The 20,494-nt window shown below is 36.6% G+C and overlaps 1 protein-coding gene across 1 annotated transcript; it reads right to left on the bottom strand.

Moving 5' to 3' along the window:
- Nucleotides 1-3,590: 3,590 nt before the first annotated feature.
- On the bottom strand, nt 3,591-6,037 carry LOC309509015 (uncharacterized protein). The gene is made up of 6 exons (XM_082183519.1): nt 5,980-6,037; nt 5,693-5,819; nt 5,347-5,584; nt 4,990-5,081; nt 4,776-4,852; nt 3,591-4,667 (listed from the first exon to the last, which is right to left on the bottom strand). Exons 2-6 carry the CDS (start codon nt 5,724-5,726, stop codon nt 4,521-4,523), a joined length of 588 nt encoding a protein of 195 aa, XP_082039645.1. The 5' UTR covers nt 5,727-5,819; nt 5,980-6,037; the 3' UTR covers nt 3,591-4,520.
- Between the last annotated feature and the right edge of the window lie 14,457 nt (nt 6,038-20,494).

Genomic DNA, 20,494 nt, shown 5'->3' with positions numbered 1-20,494 from the left:
ATAAATTGGGATCACAAACAGGGAAAACAAATAAACAAACAAACAAACAACCAAAACAAAACCAATACAGTCAGGAACTGACAGATGCGTGCGTTTGTGTGTGTGCGTGTGTGCATGTGTGCGTGTAAAGGTAACTGGGTGGACGTGTCACAGTACATACTTTGAAGAACAAGAGATAGATAAAAAAAAAAAAAAAAAAAGGAAGATAGTGAGATACTGACTACAGCTGCATTTCTAGTAGTGATGAAACTGAGAAATTGTCACATTTCCCTAATTCACTGCATTGTTCGCGGTTAAGGCTGTTGTTTTCTAAGGTCAATGTTTGCCAGCTCTTAGAAGTTGAAAATCTGACACTTGAGTACTGAAATTGTGGATATGTGTAAGTAATGTATAAGTTAATAAATATCTATGTAATGAAAATTCTTTCTTTTTTAAATTATTTTGGACAAGATTAAATATTAAGAAATGTTCCTTAATGGTAAACATGTTTTATTAAATCCATATCTTTTTGTTTGTTTAAAATAAATCATTTCAATTAATTTGTATTTTTAAAAATGAGAAATAATTGTATAATTAAATCTATATCTATTTGATTGGAGAAAACAAATAATGTCTAATACATATTTCTTAAATGTGAATTTTTATTATATTAAATCTATATATTTTTGTTTAGATCAAAAACAGAATTTAAATTAATTGACTTTCTTCAATAAGAAAAATATACTTTGTGCCAAGGTTTAGAAAATACATAGAAAATATTGGTTAGGGCAAGTTATTTATTTTTCATTGGCTCAAGTTATAAAATATAGATGTGAACCCTACATTTTTTTTAAGTGGATGAATGAAAACCTTTTTTTCAGTGTGTGTGTGTGTGTGTGTATTGTTTTGGAAATATTTTTCTTTCTATATATACATTTACATTTACATTTACATTTAGTCATTTAGCAGACGCCCTTATCCAAAGCGACTTACAAATTAGGACTAAATTCAGCGAGTCATCATAAAGAGGCAAAAGCAACAACAACGCAGGAAATGCTCAAAATACGAAGTTCAGGTATTATTCAGAGTAGCATAAGCCTGATAAGTGATGTTTCAAAGGGAACGGAATTTTTTTTCCTTTTTATTTTTTCCTTTTTTTAAATTTTTTTATTTTTTATTTTTTATTATTTTTTTATACATATAGATATGTAAACTGTATATTTATTTATTTGTCAATGACAACACACATTAATTAGCACATTAGGCTAATATGGATTTATTCCCATGGAAATTCTTGGCTCTAAGAATATATATTTGTAAATCTCATCAAAAGACAAAATTAAATGTTAAAACTAAATTCACTGTAAATATAATCTTAATTTGAGTTTCATAAACTCGGCGTTGCGTTTGAAATCCGAATTTTATTATTCTCCATTTTTTCAATCAATACATATTACATAGCGAAAATAACCTGCTGAAAGAAGCAGTTTTTTTGACAAGAGACATCGTTATGTTTCGCTCCTCTGTCTGCGCTTCAGAGAGCATCTAAAGCCGCTAAACGTAGGCCTATGGAAAGTTGCAACCCTGAGTCCAGTGAAACCTGCAGTACCTGCACATGTCCACTTGATGGCGAAGTCTGTCAAGAAACCCCAAACATTATACTTCCATCAAATCTGAACACAAGGTGACAGTAAAGTCATGAGATATAGTTCAAATGCTTTTCATGTAAATCCATAAACTAGTCTTAATTGTACTTTATCATAATCTCTCAGATGTTTTATTAATTTAGTGTTTATAACTTTATTAAAAAAGCCTGTTTATACTGATAGTGGCTTAATTGCTGCCAACAGCAAACAGTCTACAGTTACATAAGTAAATATTACTTGGTGGAATTATTCTTTTTGGATATTATTAATAAAAATGATTTATTTATCATTTTTATTCCTATTGCTGTTGTTGACATGTGTAGCTTATTTCTTTAAGGGTTGAAATACAAATAAATAAACTGACAAGGCAAACAAAAAGTTTTTCCCTCTTGAAGAGATAGTTCATCATCATTCACTCAAACACTCATGTTGTTCCAGACCTCAATTACTTTATTCTGTCAAACACAAAAAAATAAAAAAATAAAATAAAAATAAAATTATAATAATTAATCAGTTTTTTCCCCTTCATGTAGTAGAAGTCAATGGTAACCAAACCGGTTTGCTTTATCAACATTCTTCCCAATATCTTTATATATATAATGACTGAGCATCCTGGATTGGATCCTGTTTGTTTAAACGTGTATTCTCTTCAGAATGCATACATTTATCGAGCCGACTATGGAACCTTACCCTGGTATTCCAGAGTTCTCGCGAGAGCACAAGTTGAATTTGCTCAGCGAGTTAGATTTAGGTCTGGACTTCCAGGCTGTGTGGTGATGAGGGTTCGCCGTGAGTTTCCAGATGATCAGGGCAGATATGTTGGTTTCCTACCAGCTGATGATTGAATCTGGACACCATGGTGGAAATGACCTCCTCCTTGTCTGGCCGCTCATACTCCGCACAAAGGTCTGATAGTATGGGTATCTTAAGTACCTCATCCATGTATGGAGCAGGGTCCACAAAAACATGCTCAAATATTAGGTCCTGCAGGTCATCTAGGTACTCTGTGCAATAAAACAAAATGTATTTATAAATTTATATCCTGTTGATGATGTTGCTTGTGCACGACCAGCATTTTCATTGTAATAAAATGCAGCCAGGTTTAGTCTGCAAGTGCACAGACACAATTCAGGAAAATAGCCTATAGTGATGTAAAGTTATTTTAACAGCAGTTAAATTACCTGCACAACATTCCAAGAAATGGGAACACTGTTACGTCAGAAACGAGGACACAATGTGCAAGTAAAAAGCTTTTATTTAATAGTCAATGATGATGATGATGATGATGATGAATAATCCGGGTGATGCAGGCGGTGGCGCAGGGACTTTGATGGTCAGACACGGAGTGATGGATGAAGTGCAGCGTGCTCTGATGAGTGATGACGTGATCCAGACATGAAACGTAATCCAACAAAGACACGAAACCGGCACACAGGAACTCAAGACGGGACACGAGGCACGGGAACAGGACCAGACAACACAGAGACTTCATGCAACGATCTGACAAAGGAGATGAGAAAGTGGTGAGCATTTCTAGGAGATGAGATGAGTGGCAGCTGGTGATGATGAGTGATTGCAGCTGGATACTGATCAACCGTAACGATCCGGACACACCCACTCACACACATGTAAACAACAAGGCACAGACTAGAGAGAGACATTGGATCTATGAACCGTGACAAACACCACATTTTTTGGGGCAAACCGTAGAATGTCACTATGAAATGACTCCAAAGATGAAGTCTGGTGATGTGGACTTAGTTTGGTGATGTCCTTCAAAATCCGCGTGTTTGTCATCACTTTCTCCAGCTTGTAGAATGCCTGAGTTCCTATGAGAAATGATACAAAAATTGCATTCATTACAACTAATAACTTTAATTTTAGGTTATTTACACTTCGACTAACAAAATGATAAAATAATTTTGCATCTGGCTTTATCATATGTGCAGATCTATCTACCGAAAATATATGCAAAATCGTACATATTTAATGAGATAATGCCTAATTTGCATAATTAAACATATACATTTCTAAAACTTGTAATACATTTTTTTTATATACTTGTGTAAGTAATCAACTGAGGAAGTTTCATGGTGATATCTATTATTTAAACATTTTACCCTATTCACCTGTAGAGTCTCGCCTTAAAAATAAAAAATCCACCCGCAAACCGCCTATATTCTTTGATTTAGATCTGCATCTGATCATCACATTACAATTATTCAAATTCTTAGTGTTAAGCATGATAATATGGTAACATCACACTGAAGTAGGCTGATTTAAAATGAACATTTATTTAAAATAAAAGTTCTTCTTTTGGCAAAATTACATTTCCTTAATAGCCTAAACAGAGGCTTTACTCCCTTCAAGCTTAAATTGTCAATGTTTCATTACATCACTGTTTGAAAACACTCAGAATAATTTTTTGTAGCTTTATAAAGGGCATTTTCCCCTAATTTTATTAAATGTATGCTCCATCTTTCATTTCAAATTCTTAAATTTGATAAATATATTCAATTAAAATAATTAGACACTAGGCTGTTACCAATAAAATTAAATCATTTACATTGAAAAATTATAACTATTAAATTAGATTATTTTAAATATTTTTGAATATACAAATAAGGAATGTTGAAAAGAATGATACTTTATGAAACTAGCGTTTTATCATTCAACGTTGACACTTGCTTGAGAAGTTGAAGTCGTTCTCTATCGCCATGGTGGTTAAAAATGGTACGGTCCACAATAGGGGTGTCTGAAATCGCTTTACATTAAAATGTTCCTACAGTGAAATTAGGAGTTGACTTGTATTGTAACTGTAATTATATTTTTTCACAATATCAGAAAAATTATCTGACCCCCCCAAAACTGATATTTCTGTCCCCTACTGGGTCTTCATTGGGGGGTATAGTACCCCCCAGTACCCCCTGTAATTTGGCGGTCAGTTACAATACACTCCAGAGTAACACCACGAGCTTCCAACAGGGCAAGGCTCCTCTGTAATCCTTTTTCCATGTGGTAGCTTCCTCCCACTTCGTTACTCTGAAATAGACAAGTATAGGGAACGAAACAATCAACTTAGACAAACCAGAAGTTTTAAACTTCTCAAAATGTAATTTTTTTTAAATAGTGATATTTCTTCTCTCCCACCTGAACCAGCTGTGTGTCCACAACGGTGTTGGTCTGAAGGTCCATCAATGTATAGCTTCCAAACTTTGCAGAGTGGCCTTTGAAAGTAATATTACACAAAGCATTATTACCACGAGTGCATTGAATTCAGTTAGATACTACCTATGCATGTTATGCTTCATGATCCGGAAAATACCCGAGCATCCATGCATCCTTCTTATTTACAACTATGTACCTGGTGAGTCAGCCCTCATGTCACCTCCAACGATGACCCTTTCCCTTTCACTCAGGCGATCTAGCGTCTCATTTTGCCATTTTGCTTGAGCACTAAGAAACAAAAACTCGTACTGGTTAACAAATATTAAATACAAAAGTAACAAAATATAATAATAAAATTCTGAACCAGGGGTGTTAAACTCAGTTCCAGAAGGATCAACAGGTATACTTGAACTTTTTTAATGAGCCTTAGAGAGTTGATTAGCTGCCTCAGGTGTGTTTAATAATGATTAGAGGTAAACTCTGCAGTGCTGTGGCCAACAAGGAACTCAGTTTGACACCCCTGTTCTAAAACAAATGCAGTTTTGAAACTTACGACATGTCTGCTGTCTCCGTTAAAGTTGTGTCCGTCTCTGCTGGATCAAATGTATAATCTTGCTCTTCAGGTGCTACTACAGATGATGTGTCCATTAGGGTTTCTTCGTCATCCTCTTCCTCCAGTTCCACACGAGGTCTCTTTGATGGCCACTTTATAGGTGTAGAGGTCCTAAATATTAAACCAGCTGCTGGTGACAAACTGTCAATGTCTGAAACTGTATCTGTCGTCTGGACACCTGTAATATACAAAGTAGTTGTGTGTTACTGTTATGTGACACTTATTGTGTAACAAGACTAGTTATAGGTCCTCTGTATAAGCAGTATCATGTAATACATAAACATACCTGAACTCCTGTAGCGAACATGAAACGTCTTCATTGATGACTGAGTACCAACAGACTTGGTCAGCGGTTTTGCGTCTGTCTGGCAAGCAACATCTCTGGTTTGGCTGCTCTGTTCTGATGTGCTGTCCTTAACAAATAAAGATTCCACTATCAGCGCGATAAAAAAATAACAACATAGCTGGACTCATGGTGCTATCACATGCTATCACAAACTTTATAAGTCTAACATGTTATCATGAACTTGACAAATTCAAAGGCAATTTGGAAAACCAACGCGTAATACATACTTCTAGATGTGTAGCTGGATCACGAACAGTTGGCACTGCTACATCCTTCAGGAGCCATTTTTTGGCAAAACCTGCTTTATACTGAGCCTCATTCAAAAAGCTGTCCGGTGTAAAATGATTCGAGCAGACATAAACGAATTTTGGTAGAGTTGAGGGAGCATTTTCTTCAAAAACAAACTTAATCCACCTCGTCTTCAGCGGTTCAGATTTCGGGAGTAAATAGAGAGAGGCTATGTGGATTATTACATCCAGCCCAACGCTTGGGAGACATTCTCGTCAGTGCAGCGATGGCGGATGTGATGCCCGGAGAAAAATCTGTGGAAGCAGTTTTCCAGGATCTGGAGCGACCTGAGGATGGAACATTTCAGATATCAAAAACTGTTTTTGTTTTATTTATTTTTTTATAATATTAATGATCAATGTCAGTGGTCACATCAAATTGTTACTTTGGTTTCACTTTATTTTGGTCCCTTTAAGACATTCTATAAGTCTATAAGTAACACTGCACATGTCTACTAACTCTCATTAGAGTATTAGTAGAGTATTAGGTGTTTTATTTATTATTTATTAGTGAGTATTATTTGGTGCCTCTAGGCTTATTTGTTGATCACATTTATACCTAATGCTTCCTACGGGTGTATTAACTAAAGTAATCTGCACTTAAACAACTCAATACACATTCAGGTTTTGGCCAACTTACAATATAAAGATAACGATCATTGTCAATCTTGCGTATCAATCAATACACCTGGCCTTGTATTAAGTATTAAACCATCTGTAAATTGTTTTTAATGTGTTTTGATGCATGCAAGAGCAAAATGTTTGTACAATTCAGTAAGATTTACCTTTTTGCCATCAAATTTGCGTGTTCCCAGGAAAACCCTGCCAAATACTCCGGATCCAATTAACTGTTCCACGTTATAGAGAGACTCAAAGGACTCTGAAAAACAAACAGAAAAATGTGAGACAATTATTAGCTTGCTAGATCCATTGTTTTATTTTTAAAATATCAGTGCTGGTCGAGCAACAGTAAATGTGATCGGACGTGTTAAAAACTTGACTCAGTTATGCATGAAATAGCTAAATCTCTATCTGTAGACTTTGCACTGCCAAGCCTTGTTTCAGTCTCACCTGTTGAGCTCTCGTTCACAGGAGAAGCCTCCACGGCACCCTGAGCAGTTCGGCCAGTTGATGTCTCTGTTGGCTCGACAGGAACTTGACCCGGCAGCGAAGGACACAGAAACCCTTCGAGGCTGTTGGACCTGGACAAACTCTTTTCGCTTGGGCTCTCCCATCCATCGCCACTCCTGCTCCCCTCGACGCTGTACGAGCCTCGGCTGCACAGATTCAACGACTCTCTACTTCCCGTCTCGACATGGGCCTCAGGGGGGGGTGAGGACCAGGGTGAGGACCAAGCTGAGGATGGCGTGATACCCGGAGAGGAATCTATGGAAACAGTTCTCCAGGATCTGGAGCAGCCTGAGGATGGAACATTTCAGATATCAAAAACTGTTTTTATTATTTTTTTATTTTTATTATATTAATTATCAATGTCAGTGGTCACATCAAATTGTTACTTTGGTTTCACTTTATTTTGGTCCCTTTAAGACATTCTATAAGTCTATAAGAAACATTGCACCTACATGTCTACTAACTCTCATTAGAGTATTAGTAGTGTATTAGTAGAGGGTTAGAATAAGTTGACATGTAGTTGAAAAGTTACTTATAGTCAGTAGAGTGTCTGTTGCTAGATCCATTGTTTTATTTAAAAAATGTCAGCGCTGGTCGAGAAAATAATATTATAATGGGGGAAATCATTTTAATATTCTGTAAAAACAAGCCTTATTTTTTAGTGGAAAACAAGATAATACTTTTTAAAATAATGTTGGAGAAATAATGATTTACCATTATTATATAGTATCAAGCGCTATATAAATGAAGGTGATTTGACTATAACAAGAACATTACAATGAACACAAATTAGAAAATCTCACTACAAATAATCCAGAATTTAAGACAAAAGATAATAATCCTACTCTGCTTGTTACACTTCCACACACCTGAAACTGATCGAGTGAATCTCCTCAGCTTCTCCAATCTAGCGTAGTGTACGAACAAACCATGGATGTTGTAACATCTGCTCTAAGCTGGGGCGTTCAGCTGGATCGCGAGCCAGACACTGTCCAATCAGATCCCTGCAGTCTGTACACATTTTAATAAGGAGAGAGCTGGTTAGTCATGACCATGTGACCTGGCATTTTTGAAAACAGCGATGCTCTCGGTGTACGTTGAGCTACAGTATATATAAAAATTCTGACACACTACAACCTTTAACTTTCTGTACAACTCATTTGCTTTATGTGTGTTTATCCATGTTATCATCATTATTCACTCACGTTTGGATAAGTTGGGGTTCTGAAATGTAACTTCGGCTTGTGTGATTTCCGTTCTATTACGAAAAGGAAGACATGTGTTCGACAACTCGTACAGCACCACTCCTAGAGACCAGACGTTTGCTGGGACGGCGTGGAATCGAGGTTCTGTAAAGACTTCAGGTGGGCAGTAATCGAGAACTCCTGTAAGGAAGACATTTGCACATTGTTGAGCTCTTTTTTAAAGCATCATCAAAAAATTTGTAAGTCACTACCTTCAGGTTTCCACACTCCCAAAATGCTCACCCCTGTATCTGTTGATCTCGTAGCCTTCACTACTAAATAGCTGACCGCAGCCAAAGTCTATCAGCTTGAGATCTAGCGTGTCTTTCTCAAACAGGACATTCTGTGGATGAATGTCACTATGGAAAACACCATGATGGATGCAGTGTAGCACTGCCCGCACAGCCTGTCTCATGACGACCCGTGAGAACCAGTCACTCCAAGGTTGACGATAGATTATGTCAAACAAGCTCTCGCAGTGCCCCGGATACTCCATAACCAGAGTGAATTCTTTAGGATGTTCAAACCACTCGTACAGTTGTATGACGAAGGGGCTTATGGGTTCTAGCCTCATCATCATCAGCAGCGCCACTTCTGTAACGAGAGGTTTGGGATTCCCAGGCTAGAGAGAAGAAGCAGACAGAAGGTTAGCTGGGTAAAAATCTGAAGAAAACATCATTTTGAAATGTACTATTCTTTGATCTTTTTAGATGCGTTCAAAAGAGCCTTTTCAGCTCAAAGTTATTTGGTGCCTCTAGGCTTATTTGTTGATCACATTTATACCTAATGCTTCCTACAGGTGTATTAACTACAGTAATCTGCACTTAAACAACTCAATACACATTCAGGTTTTGGCCAACTTACAATATAAAGATAACGATAATTGGCACTCTTGAGCATCCGCTTGATGGCAACCTGCACAAAAAAAAACAAAAAAAACAGTTTCAATAACAGTAACAGTTTTCAAGCACCTGGCTTTGTATTAAGTATTAAACCATCTGTAAATTGTTTTAAATGTGTTTTGATGCATGCAAGAGCAAAATGTTTGTGCAATTCAGTAAGATTTACCTTTTTGCCATCGAATTTGCGTGTTCCCAGGAACACTCTGCCAAATCCTCCGGATCCAATTAACTGTTCCACGTTATAGAGAGACTCAAAGGACTCTGAAAAACAAACAGAAAAATGTGAGACAATTATTAGCTTGCTAGATTCATTGTTTTATTTTAAAAATATCAGTGCTGGTCGAGCAACAGTAAATGTGATCGGACGTGTTAAAAACTTGACTCAGTTATGCATGAAATAGCTAAATCTCTATCTGTAGACTTTGCACTGCCAAGCCTTATTTCAGTCTCACCTGTTGAGCTCTCGTTCACAGGAGAAGCCTCCACGGCACCCTGAGCAGTTCGGCCAGTTGATGTCTCTGTTGGCTCGACAGGAACTTGACCCGGCAGCGGAGGACACAGAAACCCTTCGAGGCTGTTGGACCTGGACAAACCCTTTTCGCTTGGGCTCTCCGATCCATCGCCACTCCTGCTCCCCTCGACGCTGTCCGAGCCTCGGCTGCACAGATTCAACGACTCTCTACTTCCTCTCTCGACATGGGCCTCAGGGGGGGGTGAGGACCAGGGTGAGGACCAAGCTGAGGATGGCGTGATGCCCGGAGAGGAATCTGTGGAAACAATTATCAATGTCAGTGGTCACATCAAATTGTTACTTTGGTTTCACTTTATTTTGGTCCCTTTAAGACATTCTATAAGTCTATCAGTAACACTGCACATGTCTACTAACTCTCATTAGAGTATTAGTAGAGTATTAGTAGACTTATAGTCAGTAGAGTGTCTGTTGCTAGATCCATTGTTTTATTTAAAAAATGTCAGCGCTGGTCGAGAAAATAATTTTATAATGGGGGAAATAATTTTAATATTCTGTAAAAACAAGCCTTATTTTGAGTGGAAAACAAGATAATACTGTTTAAAATAATGATGGAGAAATAATGATTTACCATTATTTGGCTTGACGCCGGAGTGATCTGAAGCAGGTGACGATGGTTCAGGAATAAAAGGCTCCACAACAGTCACAGCATCACTGGAAGAGCTGCTGAAAACACCCTTCGTATCCTCCAAGAACTTGAGAGAACATTCAGGAGCTTTTTCTGAAATGAAGAAAAAACAAATGAAAAGAACTATTAGACCCATCTCTGACGTCAAATTAAGCAATGACATAATGATATAACTTACATTTTACTATTCAAATCTTAATAGTGTAACAAAGTCTCTGCTTAATATCTGCAAACTCTTTATTGTGATGCTCCTCCAACAGACATTCAGTTGTCTATAAGTAACATGAGTGATGTAGAATAGAATGACTGACTGCGCTTGACAGGGCTCATATAAGTACGAGAGAGAGCGCCGGCCGCGCGCGCGCACTCACCGTCTTCAAACAACACGAGCGCTGTCTTGCTCTCTCTCTCTCCCTCGTGCATATTCATTAGACATGTCCGATAGAAAAAGGGCGGAAGACCAAAGTTTCACGTGGAGCATTCGGAGATTTTTTTCTCTTGAATTACCGCGGAGTGTGAATTGTGGTAAAAAATAAACTGCCGGGATAATCACACAACGCTTGCCGTAGGCTACACGTCCACTAATGACACGTCCGATTCGCGAACTAATGACTCATTTGAACCGATTCACTTTAATGAATGGTTAAAACAACTGATCTGTCCAACACTGAACTCACGAGGCGTCTGAATCGGTGTATAACAAATCGGTAACACTTTACAATAATGTTCCATTTATTAAATTCTAGTTAAGTACTTTTTTTTATTAGTATTTTTTATTATTTTTTAAGAAAAAGGTGAGTGGCAGAGTGTATTACTATACGTTGTTGTTATTTTTATGTGAATGAAGAATTAAAATATGCACTTTTTTCAGTAAGCTAGGACTATGCGTTTTCAACATAAATGTTCAATTCTGTTGGTTCAGGAAGGACGCCATGACAGGCTGCTGGCTCCCACTGTTCATTTTTATTTATTTTTTGTTGGAAAAGCACTCTCTGTATTAGCTTAAAGCCCTCAAGTTTACATTGGTTACTGTATTCTTTCAATTGCTCTAAACAAGTATTTTGGGTGACCTTTTTATTTTTTTATTGAATACTAGACATCAAGTTGTTGTTATTTTCATCTGAAAGAAGAACTTTTTTTTCAGTAAGCTAGGCCCTATGTGTTCAGTAAGCTTGTTTCAGTAAGCTATGTGTTTTCAAGGCTTTAAGGTTTTATTGAATGCTACCTCTGACTAAGAATGCATTACTGTGCACTTGTATAGTCTTTTATTTTGGAATTTTAAGAGCAATAAACATATATTGCAATGTTAAGGAATTCATGTTTTTTTCATTCAGATATGTAAATTAACATGTATAAATTGCTATTAGTCAATTAATGGGGATTGGGGAGATAATCGGTAATCGAATCGAATCGGACTGGAAAAATGAATCGTTAGATTAATCGATGCATCGAAAAAATAATCGCTAGATTAATCGTTTTAAAAATAATCGTTTATCCCAGCCCTAGTAGGGTTAGAATAAGTTGACATGTAGTTGAAAAGTTACTTATAGTCAGTAAAGTGTCTGTTGCTAGATCCATTGTTTTATTTAAAAAATGTCAGCGCTGGTCGAGAAAATAATTTTATAATGGGGGAAATAATTTTAATATTCTGTAAAAACAAGCCTTATTTTGAGTGGAAAACAAGATAATACTGTTTAAAATAATGATGGAGAAATAATGATTTACCATTATTTGGCTTGACGCCGGAGTGATCTGAACCAGGTGACGATGATGGTTCAGGAACAGGATCTGCTGGAGGAATAAAAGGCTCCACAACATTTCTTGAGCTGCTGAAAAAACCCTTCCAGCGCTTCTGGAAACGACCAGGTTTCTTCATACGTTCTGGAGCTTTTTCTGAAATGAAGAAAAAACAAATGAAAACAACTATTAAACCCATCTCTGACGTCAAATTAAGCAATGACATAATGATATAACTTACATTTTACTATTCAAATCTTATCTGTAAAGTTACAAATCTAAAGTAATGGGAATTGTTCACGCTATCCACCTGACTTCTGCTTAATGCCTGCATAAATGTCCCAACATATTATTTCACAATATTAATAGTAATTTTATTTCACTATTATCACGATTACGAGGTGATTCCGATTCAACGCTAAAGTTATTTTTCTTATTTTATCTGATCTTTAATTAAAAAGAAAACATACATTTCCAGGCTTCATTTGGCCAACTCTGGCACATGTGGCTCAGTTCTTGTAATGGTAAAGATCATATGGGCCATATCTAAATATAGATATATTTTATTAAACACATTTATTAAATGCATAGCAATGTCTTATTTATGACATAACTGACTCTGTAATACTCGGCACGACAGCCATTTTGACAATTTTGCATGTTTTTGACAATTCAAGAGAAATAAGTGGTGAAATTGAATTCTTTTCTGGATCGTATGCTGTCTGTGAAGCGGCTTTCTGTGCGTGTGTTTCTGGTGTGTGTCAGACAGCCATCGAGCTCATGCCTTATTGAGAACATTTTGCTAACATTCCCACTCAATTAAGAAAACATTATTTCTAAATGTTCCCTGAACGTTCAAAACATCCAGTTTTTTCAACGTTTCAAAAATGTTTTATCTTGGTTAAAGGAACATTCTATTTTATAATTTTTCATTATTGGAACGTTACTTTTGAATGTTCTCGGAATGTTCCGAAAATGTCAGATGAATGTTGGAAAAAATTGGTTTCACTTTATTTTGGTCCCTTTAAGACATTCTATAAGTCTATAGGGGAATTATCACCCTACGTCACACGGCGTCACGCAGGTTCTACTGCGCATGTCGGGACCAAAAGTGGTAATAAAAATATGCGGAGAACATTACGAAAATTAAATATAAAATGTTTTAAATCAAGCTATTAGTATTATTCTTATCCGTATCCGTGTAAGGATCAGCTGTTAAACGGGTCTTTCTGCAACCACGATGCGCACGCATCCCGGATGTTTACAAACCTATAATTGGTCTATAAGTAACACTGCACATGTCTACTAACTCTCATTAGAGTATTAGTAGAGTATTAGTTGACCGTTAGGGTTAGATGTTAATGTTGGAGAAATAATGATTTACCATTATTTGGCTTGACGCCGGAGTGATCTGGAGAAGGTGACGATGGTTCCGGAATAAAAGGCTCCACAACAGTCACAGCACTACCGGAACAGCAGCTGAAAAGTCCCTTCGTAGCCTTCCAGATCCTGAGGCAAAGACGTTCTGGAGCTTTTTCTGAAATGAAGAAAAAACTAATGAAAACAACTATTAGACCCATCTCTGACGTCAAATTAAGCAATGACATAATGATATAACTTACATTTTACTATTCAAATCTTAATAGTAAAATGCTCCTCCCAACAGACATTCAGTTGTCTACAAGTAAAATTGCACCTACATGTCTACTAACTCTCATTAGAGTATTACAGGGTACCTGCACAATTTTTAAAGTCAAATTTAAGGCTTTTTAAGACCTTTTTAAGACCTGAAGAAATCAAAATGAATACCGTACATTAGGGGTGCGCAATATTGACAAAAATATGTCTCGATATTTTCAACGTTTTGTCGATAATAATTAGATGATATTTTAAAATTATTTAATGATTTACTGTACAGTTTTTTAATGTTTTAATTAAAGAATACTTTAAATATGAAACTAAAACCACCAGTAGGTGGCGGCAAGTCACTGTCTTAATAAGCGAGTTGTTGGAGTCATTTATTCAACCGATTTGTTCAAACCATAGATATTATATAGAGGCTAGATACCCTATTGGCCGCTGGGCACTGAGAAATGCGGCCGCCATCTTAAACCGGTCGTGTTCCTAGTTTCGTTGCGTGGCAGCAGTGAAGATGCTAGAGCACTGTGGAGTATTTTCCTGTTCTAATCGGCGGACCATCGCAAATAGGGCCCGGGGGATTACTTTTAACATTACCGTACTATTGGTTGTATTTTGTGAATAGAATATTACCAGATAATTGAGAAGGAGCAAGGATCTTTGATATTACTGTACTGATATCGTAGCCAGCTAACGTTAGCTAGGCAATGTTTACTGCACCAGCCGGTGTTCACCTGACATGGAGAGGTGGGGTAAAGTAATAATTACAAGAGCTTCTCGGTTATTTTAGTCCCGTCCGAATGTGCCATCTCAGTAATCATTTCGGACAATGTCAGTAAAGATTACGGCGACTTTTACCTTCTGTAAAAAGGTCCAGGAAAATTACCTCAGGTAACGTTAACGTTTATAAACGTGCGAATAGACCCTCTGTAAATCAAGTAATTTCGTGTTTAAAAGTAGTTTCCTGTGGTTTTTCAAGTATTGAGACGCTTGAAAAGGCATTCAGTTGCGTGTTTTCTCCCTCCCTCAACTCAAGTGTTTTCCACATACCATTCAGATCAGAAAGAAGTTCGAAAGCACTTGTAAGAGGCACGAAACTTACTTTTACCGCAATCCAATCTTAAGTTAATTCATACATTGTTCGACCGGACATAACTGTTTTATATATATATATAAATATAGGTTATTTGTGTTTGCGCACGTGATATCAGGAAGCAATGTAAATGTAAAACACACACGTTTCTTCAACTTATTAAAATATCTTACTTTACTGCAACTATCTGTTTCTGCTTCTTTATCATATTTATAGTGTGTGATTTATAAAATAGCTTATATCCTACATCACATATTTTGATTTTGGACGTCTGGTCACTTTATATCTTATATCAGAATATTATATTACTGTTAAGCCTACTATGAATATTAAAATACGCCGAACCATGTGTCCTGTATAATAGCTACATGAATGACCTTTGCAGCAAACAAACCCGCGTGAAAATCAGTTCGGTATTCAGTGAGGTATGATTAATTAAATGCGCTGACAGCTCATTGCACCTGCCATACAGATTACACTGAGTGGAGCGGGTGACCGGTCTAAGATGGCGGCCCCACGGCTCGCCCGCGCCAGTAGGCAGTAGCGGTCGATAGGGCGTCTATCTATATGAAGTCTATAGTTCAAACGGCTGATTCATTCAGAAAACAAGTGATTGTTCATTGAATCGTTAAAATGATTCGTTCAAAACGCGGATTTCAGTAAAAAACAAATCTGTCTGTTGGACTACGGCTTCATTATGAAATTCTCGTCGGCGATATAAAGTGAAAATTGACAATATTGTGTCCAAAAAGTAACTCTAACACTTTATTGTTAATTTAACTGTTGTATAAAATAAATAGCACATTTGCAATTGTGCAAAGGAAAACGGCACTCTTGATCATGTGATATTCTAATATAACAACATAATATGATATAAATATAAGACAAAAACTAATTTGGGGACATCTATAACTGCACTGACACATCACGCAGTGAAAGCAAGCCTGAGAGACAAACGCGATGTCAGCTCGCACTCGCAGTGCCTCGTACATAGTTAAAACAATGATTAAAATATCATCATAGTTCATATTAAGGAGAGAGTCTACTGATGCTCTAATGAGAGTTAGTCGACATGTAGTTGCAAAGTTACGTATAGTCGACAGAATGTTCAAAAGGGACCATCAAAATAAAGTGTTATCGTTACTTTAGTTGGTTTAGTTGACAAATCAGCCATTGAAAATAGAAATAGAAACTAAGCCATTAAATCTTTATTAAAAGCCTATTCTGACCTCTGCGAGAGTGGTTAGATGAAGTGGACTGACGTCCAACATCTGGGTTCTGCTTCGCCCTCGTCCCGTGAGCCTGACCTGTGGACACAGAAACAGAAAACTCAGAAGACAGAGATGGTAAATATCCAGGACGATCCTGGCTCTGTGTCTGGGTCGGGTCTGGCAGCGGCAGAGGTGGACAGTAACAAAGTACATTTATTTGAGTACTGTACTTAAGTTCACTTTTTGAGTATCTGTACTTTACTTGAGTACTATTTTTTCTGGAAACATTTTACTTTAACTTCACTACATTTGAAAGACAAGTATCATACTTTTTACTCCACTAACGTTACATTTCTGTAGAAAGTAGTTGGATTCTGACATCAATCTGACTTTCATTTTCAATGTTGGGTTTGGTCTTTTAAATGCTCATTTTGTCATTGTTTTGGAGCACACTAGCTTATAACAGTGGCTGACATATTCATCCTAAAAGCCAAAAATCTTTAAATAGGGCCCTATTTGAGGGAACAGCCCGAAACTATTGTGGACGTTATTGAGAGCACTTATTCAATCTCACATTCAATCCCACTACAGGAACTGTGTTCTAGAAATAAATGATATATTGATATGAGGGTGGGTAGGTAGGCAGGCATAGATTCAGAGGCATAAGGTACTGTAAGTATTACAAACAATAATAAAACAATGCATTGACATTTACTTTTTACTTTTGATACTTAAGTACTTTTAAAAACAAGTACTTCTGTACTTTTACTCAAGTAAAAATCAGTCTTTTCAACTTTTACTTGTAACTGAGTAATATTTGACCAGAAGTATCTGTAACTTACTTTGTCCATCTCTGGGCAGCGGATCCTGATCACGGTCATCAGAATCGGGCCTCCAAACCTCCCGACCAGCCGTCTGGCAGAAAGCAGCTCTCCTGGATCTGGAGTGCTCTAAGGATGGAATATTTCACATATCACATAACGTTAGTTTAATCATAATCAATAATCAATGTCTGTGGTCAATTACAGATTTTTACTTCAGTTAAGTTACTCAAATTCAATTCAAGTTTATTTCACATGCAATGAATCAAATAAATGGGATCAAATGGGATCAGTCAGTCATTGTACAACACACCATAAAAAATTAATTAAAAATTAAAGCACTCACTTCCTCTTCCACCCATCATTCGATTACGAGCCATCGCCAACCTGCAAGAAAATCAGAACAAAATACAAGACAAGACAATACAATAGAAATATCCTCAGAAATAGCGTTACTCCCCTGAAAAAAATATCAAACAAGCTAACGTTACTTCTAAAATAGGAAAAGAACTATCAAATAAAAGTATTATCAGATGACGCTTTCAAAAAGTATATATCCTCCGATGTCCTTCAAGAATATAGGTCTCCTCTCAGCAATCCAGAAAAGCTTCAAAGTATCGAGTTTCGGCCAGAAAATTCTCCGCAAAAGTCAGTCTGTTAATTCGCCTCGTCTCTCAACCAACAGACAGCGGTCGATCGTTGAGCAGAGAGATACATGCAGATCGCAGAATTCATAAAACGCGTCGCCATAGCAACTAACATTCGAATCATAACATGCACGCACGCCCAGACAGCGACCGGTTCGAGTGTAAATATATATGCAGTCAGAATTCATAACCTACATAGCAACTAAAATTCGAACCACGCATGCACGCGCACATCACTCTGATTTATTAAATAATTGCAACCTTAATGTTGACGTTTTCTTTAATATGATTTTCATTCTTTCAGACCAGTTTTATTATTAAAACCCGTGGAAAATGCGCGCAAAAAGGCACAAGAGAGAATAAATCGGACATCATATAAATTAATATTTAAATTGGCCCTTTTCCGCATATTTATAAAGGCAAATCAGCTTTCAATATCACTAATACACCATCCAACCAGTTAGTAGTAGATGGTGAAGAAATCCAAATTATTTTTGAATTCTCTATTAAAATTGTTCACAATTGCTACCCAGTTGAGTTAACTATAAACGTGCTAAATTTGCTCTGCAAGTGAACGTCGTCTTGTGGTGCCATCTTATATATTTTTAATAATATTTATTATCAATGTCAGTGGTCTGGTCACTTCAAATTGTTACGTTGGTTTCACTTTGTTTTGGTCCATTTAAAAAACAGCCTAAGCGAATGTTATATTTGTTTATTTTTCTGATTCATCACATTACAATAAAATCAACTGTATTTAGATGGGAAAATGATTCTCATTTGTTTCATTTCATTAGCCTCCAGACTCGCTTAAAAAAAACAAAAAAAAACAGAACCATTAAAGCTATTTTTGTGACAGTAACGTCATATAATATATAATATTGAAAGTATTGATTTTAGAAATATATCTTATTACGTATGGTATACATAACATATTGTGCTTTTTATTTATTTAGTTAAATTACAAACATTTCAAGTAGCCTACAATGCAACAAAAAACTAAATGAATACAAGGCACTGTAAATACAATTCAAAATGTATAAACCAAAGAATAACAACAACAACTAAAGTATAAATGTACATAATAATAATAAAATAAAAAATAAATAATAAATACAGAAATTAAAGTTTATAATATCAGGGCAGTTATATGTATTTGAAAAGCTTTACAATTTGTATTGTTTTTATAAGCTTTTTGTTTTGTGATCTCATGTTTAAAAGATATTCTAAGTATATTGTGAGATCAGTGTTATAAAAGGAGGCTTTCTTTTGAGTTATTTTTGTCTTATGGATATAAAACTTCGCCAAAATAATTAAAAGATTAATGATATAATTTTGTTTTTCAGAAAAAGAATTCACAAATGTAAGGACCATGCAGTCCAGCTATAATTATGTTCATCCTAAATATAAGCAAAGTTTACCATATTTTATTTTGAACCAAAATAGCACAATCAATTGTTGAAAGTGAGAAAAAAAAAAGCATTTTATTTAATGTTGCTCGAGTAAAATATAGCCTGTGTCATAATGAAACACCCCTTTCCTGAAAATGGTCTGAGCAGGCTGGCGAGCGGGCGCGGGCGCCGTGAGCGCTGAGTGAGCAGCAGGAACGAGTAGTGAGTTGTCGTCGAAAAAGATGGATAAAGCAAAAAAGCTGGCGGGGGCTAAAAATAGACAGCAGCTAAATAAGTGGATGGTGAAAGGCAACAGGTAGGATTTAAAGTGTGACGTCCAGGCATGTAGGCTACTGGCCATCGGGACTACCGGGAGATTCCCAGTGGGCTGACGTGCTTTTTGGGCCGATGCATCTCATACTTTTTTTTCTTTTTTTGTCTTAACGGCCCATAAAACTGTACATTCGTTTAGTTTTATTTTGCTTAATCGGCGGCGCTGGGTTACTGCCGGTGTAATGCATTGGTCAAAAAGTCAGCGTTAGTTTTTTTTCTGACACACTGGCCCATGAAACACGTAGATCAGCCTATAGCAGATCTGGGGAGGGCCCATTCACTGGACCTTTTCAGGGGCCCAGTCATTTCTGTGGGCGGGCCTGATTTTCAATATTGCAGACTTACATGATAACCTACCCTACCACCATGCATGTCATCTTTCATTTTATTGTGTAACATTTAAACGAGGCGATCATCAGCGCTGCCGGTCAGGAGATTAATGAGCAGCTTTGTGGGTTTGTGAGTTTTAATGTTAAAGACACTATCAACATTACAGTAATATTTTACTTTTGATAAAGTAATGTTTTATTTTAATGCCTTAATGTTGATAATATTTGTCCAAATTACTCTTTTATTACTATTACTATAATTCAGTTTGCAAATACTGAATACACATTTTGTTTGTTTTTCACATTTGGTCATTTTGGTAATGTTTGCAATCATTTTAATTGCATATTCAATAATAAATTGATACTTCCACAAAAAAAAGCTTAACTTGCATGTCAGTTTTATTGCAACACTCTAAGTGATTGTCCGGGAAGCAGACACACTCTGTCAGTTTAAATCTAGACTAAAAACGCATCTCTTTTACCTGGCATTCATATAGAACATTATACATTTCTATTATTCAAATTAGTTAAATGATTATTATTAGGCTGCATTAGGTCAGCCGGAACCGGGTACACTTTCCTATAACACCTGATGTACTCATTATTTCATAAGAAGAATGGCATCTACGCTAATGTTAGTCTTTCTGTTTATTCTGAGGTTTACTGAAGTCAGCCGGATCCGGGCCGTATCCAGATCAGAAGGTGGACCTGCGTCTGGACCCATCCATGACGCATCCCTGAAGTGCCAGCCTTATCAGCCCTGTGAAGGCCTCATCGACACGACTGATCCTCAACAAACTCGTCTCCATACCGGCGTGATG

The sequence above is a fragment of the Leuciscus leuciscus genome (assembly GCF_965113295.1).
Source record: "Leuciscus leuciscus genome assembly, chromosome: 11".
In the NCBI taxonomy this organism is placed as follows: Eukaryota; Metazoa; Chordata; class Actinopteri; order Cypriniformes; family Leuciscidae; genus Leuciscus; species Leuciscus leuciscus.
Note: the sequence above shows the minus strand (reverse complement) of the source record. Positions and strands in the feature narration are given on the sequence as shown.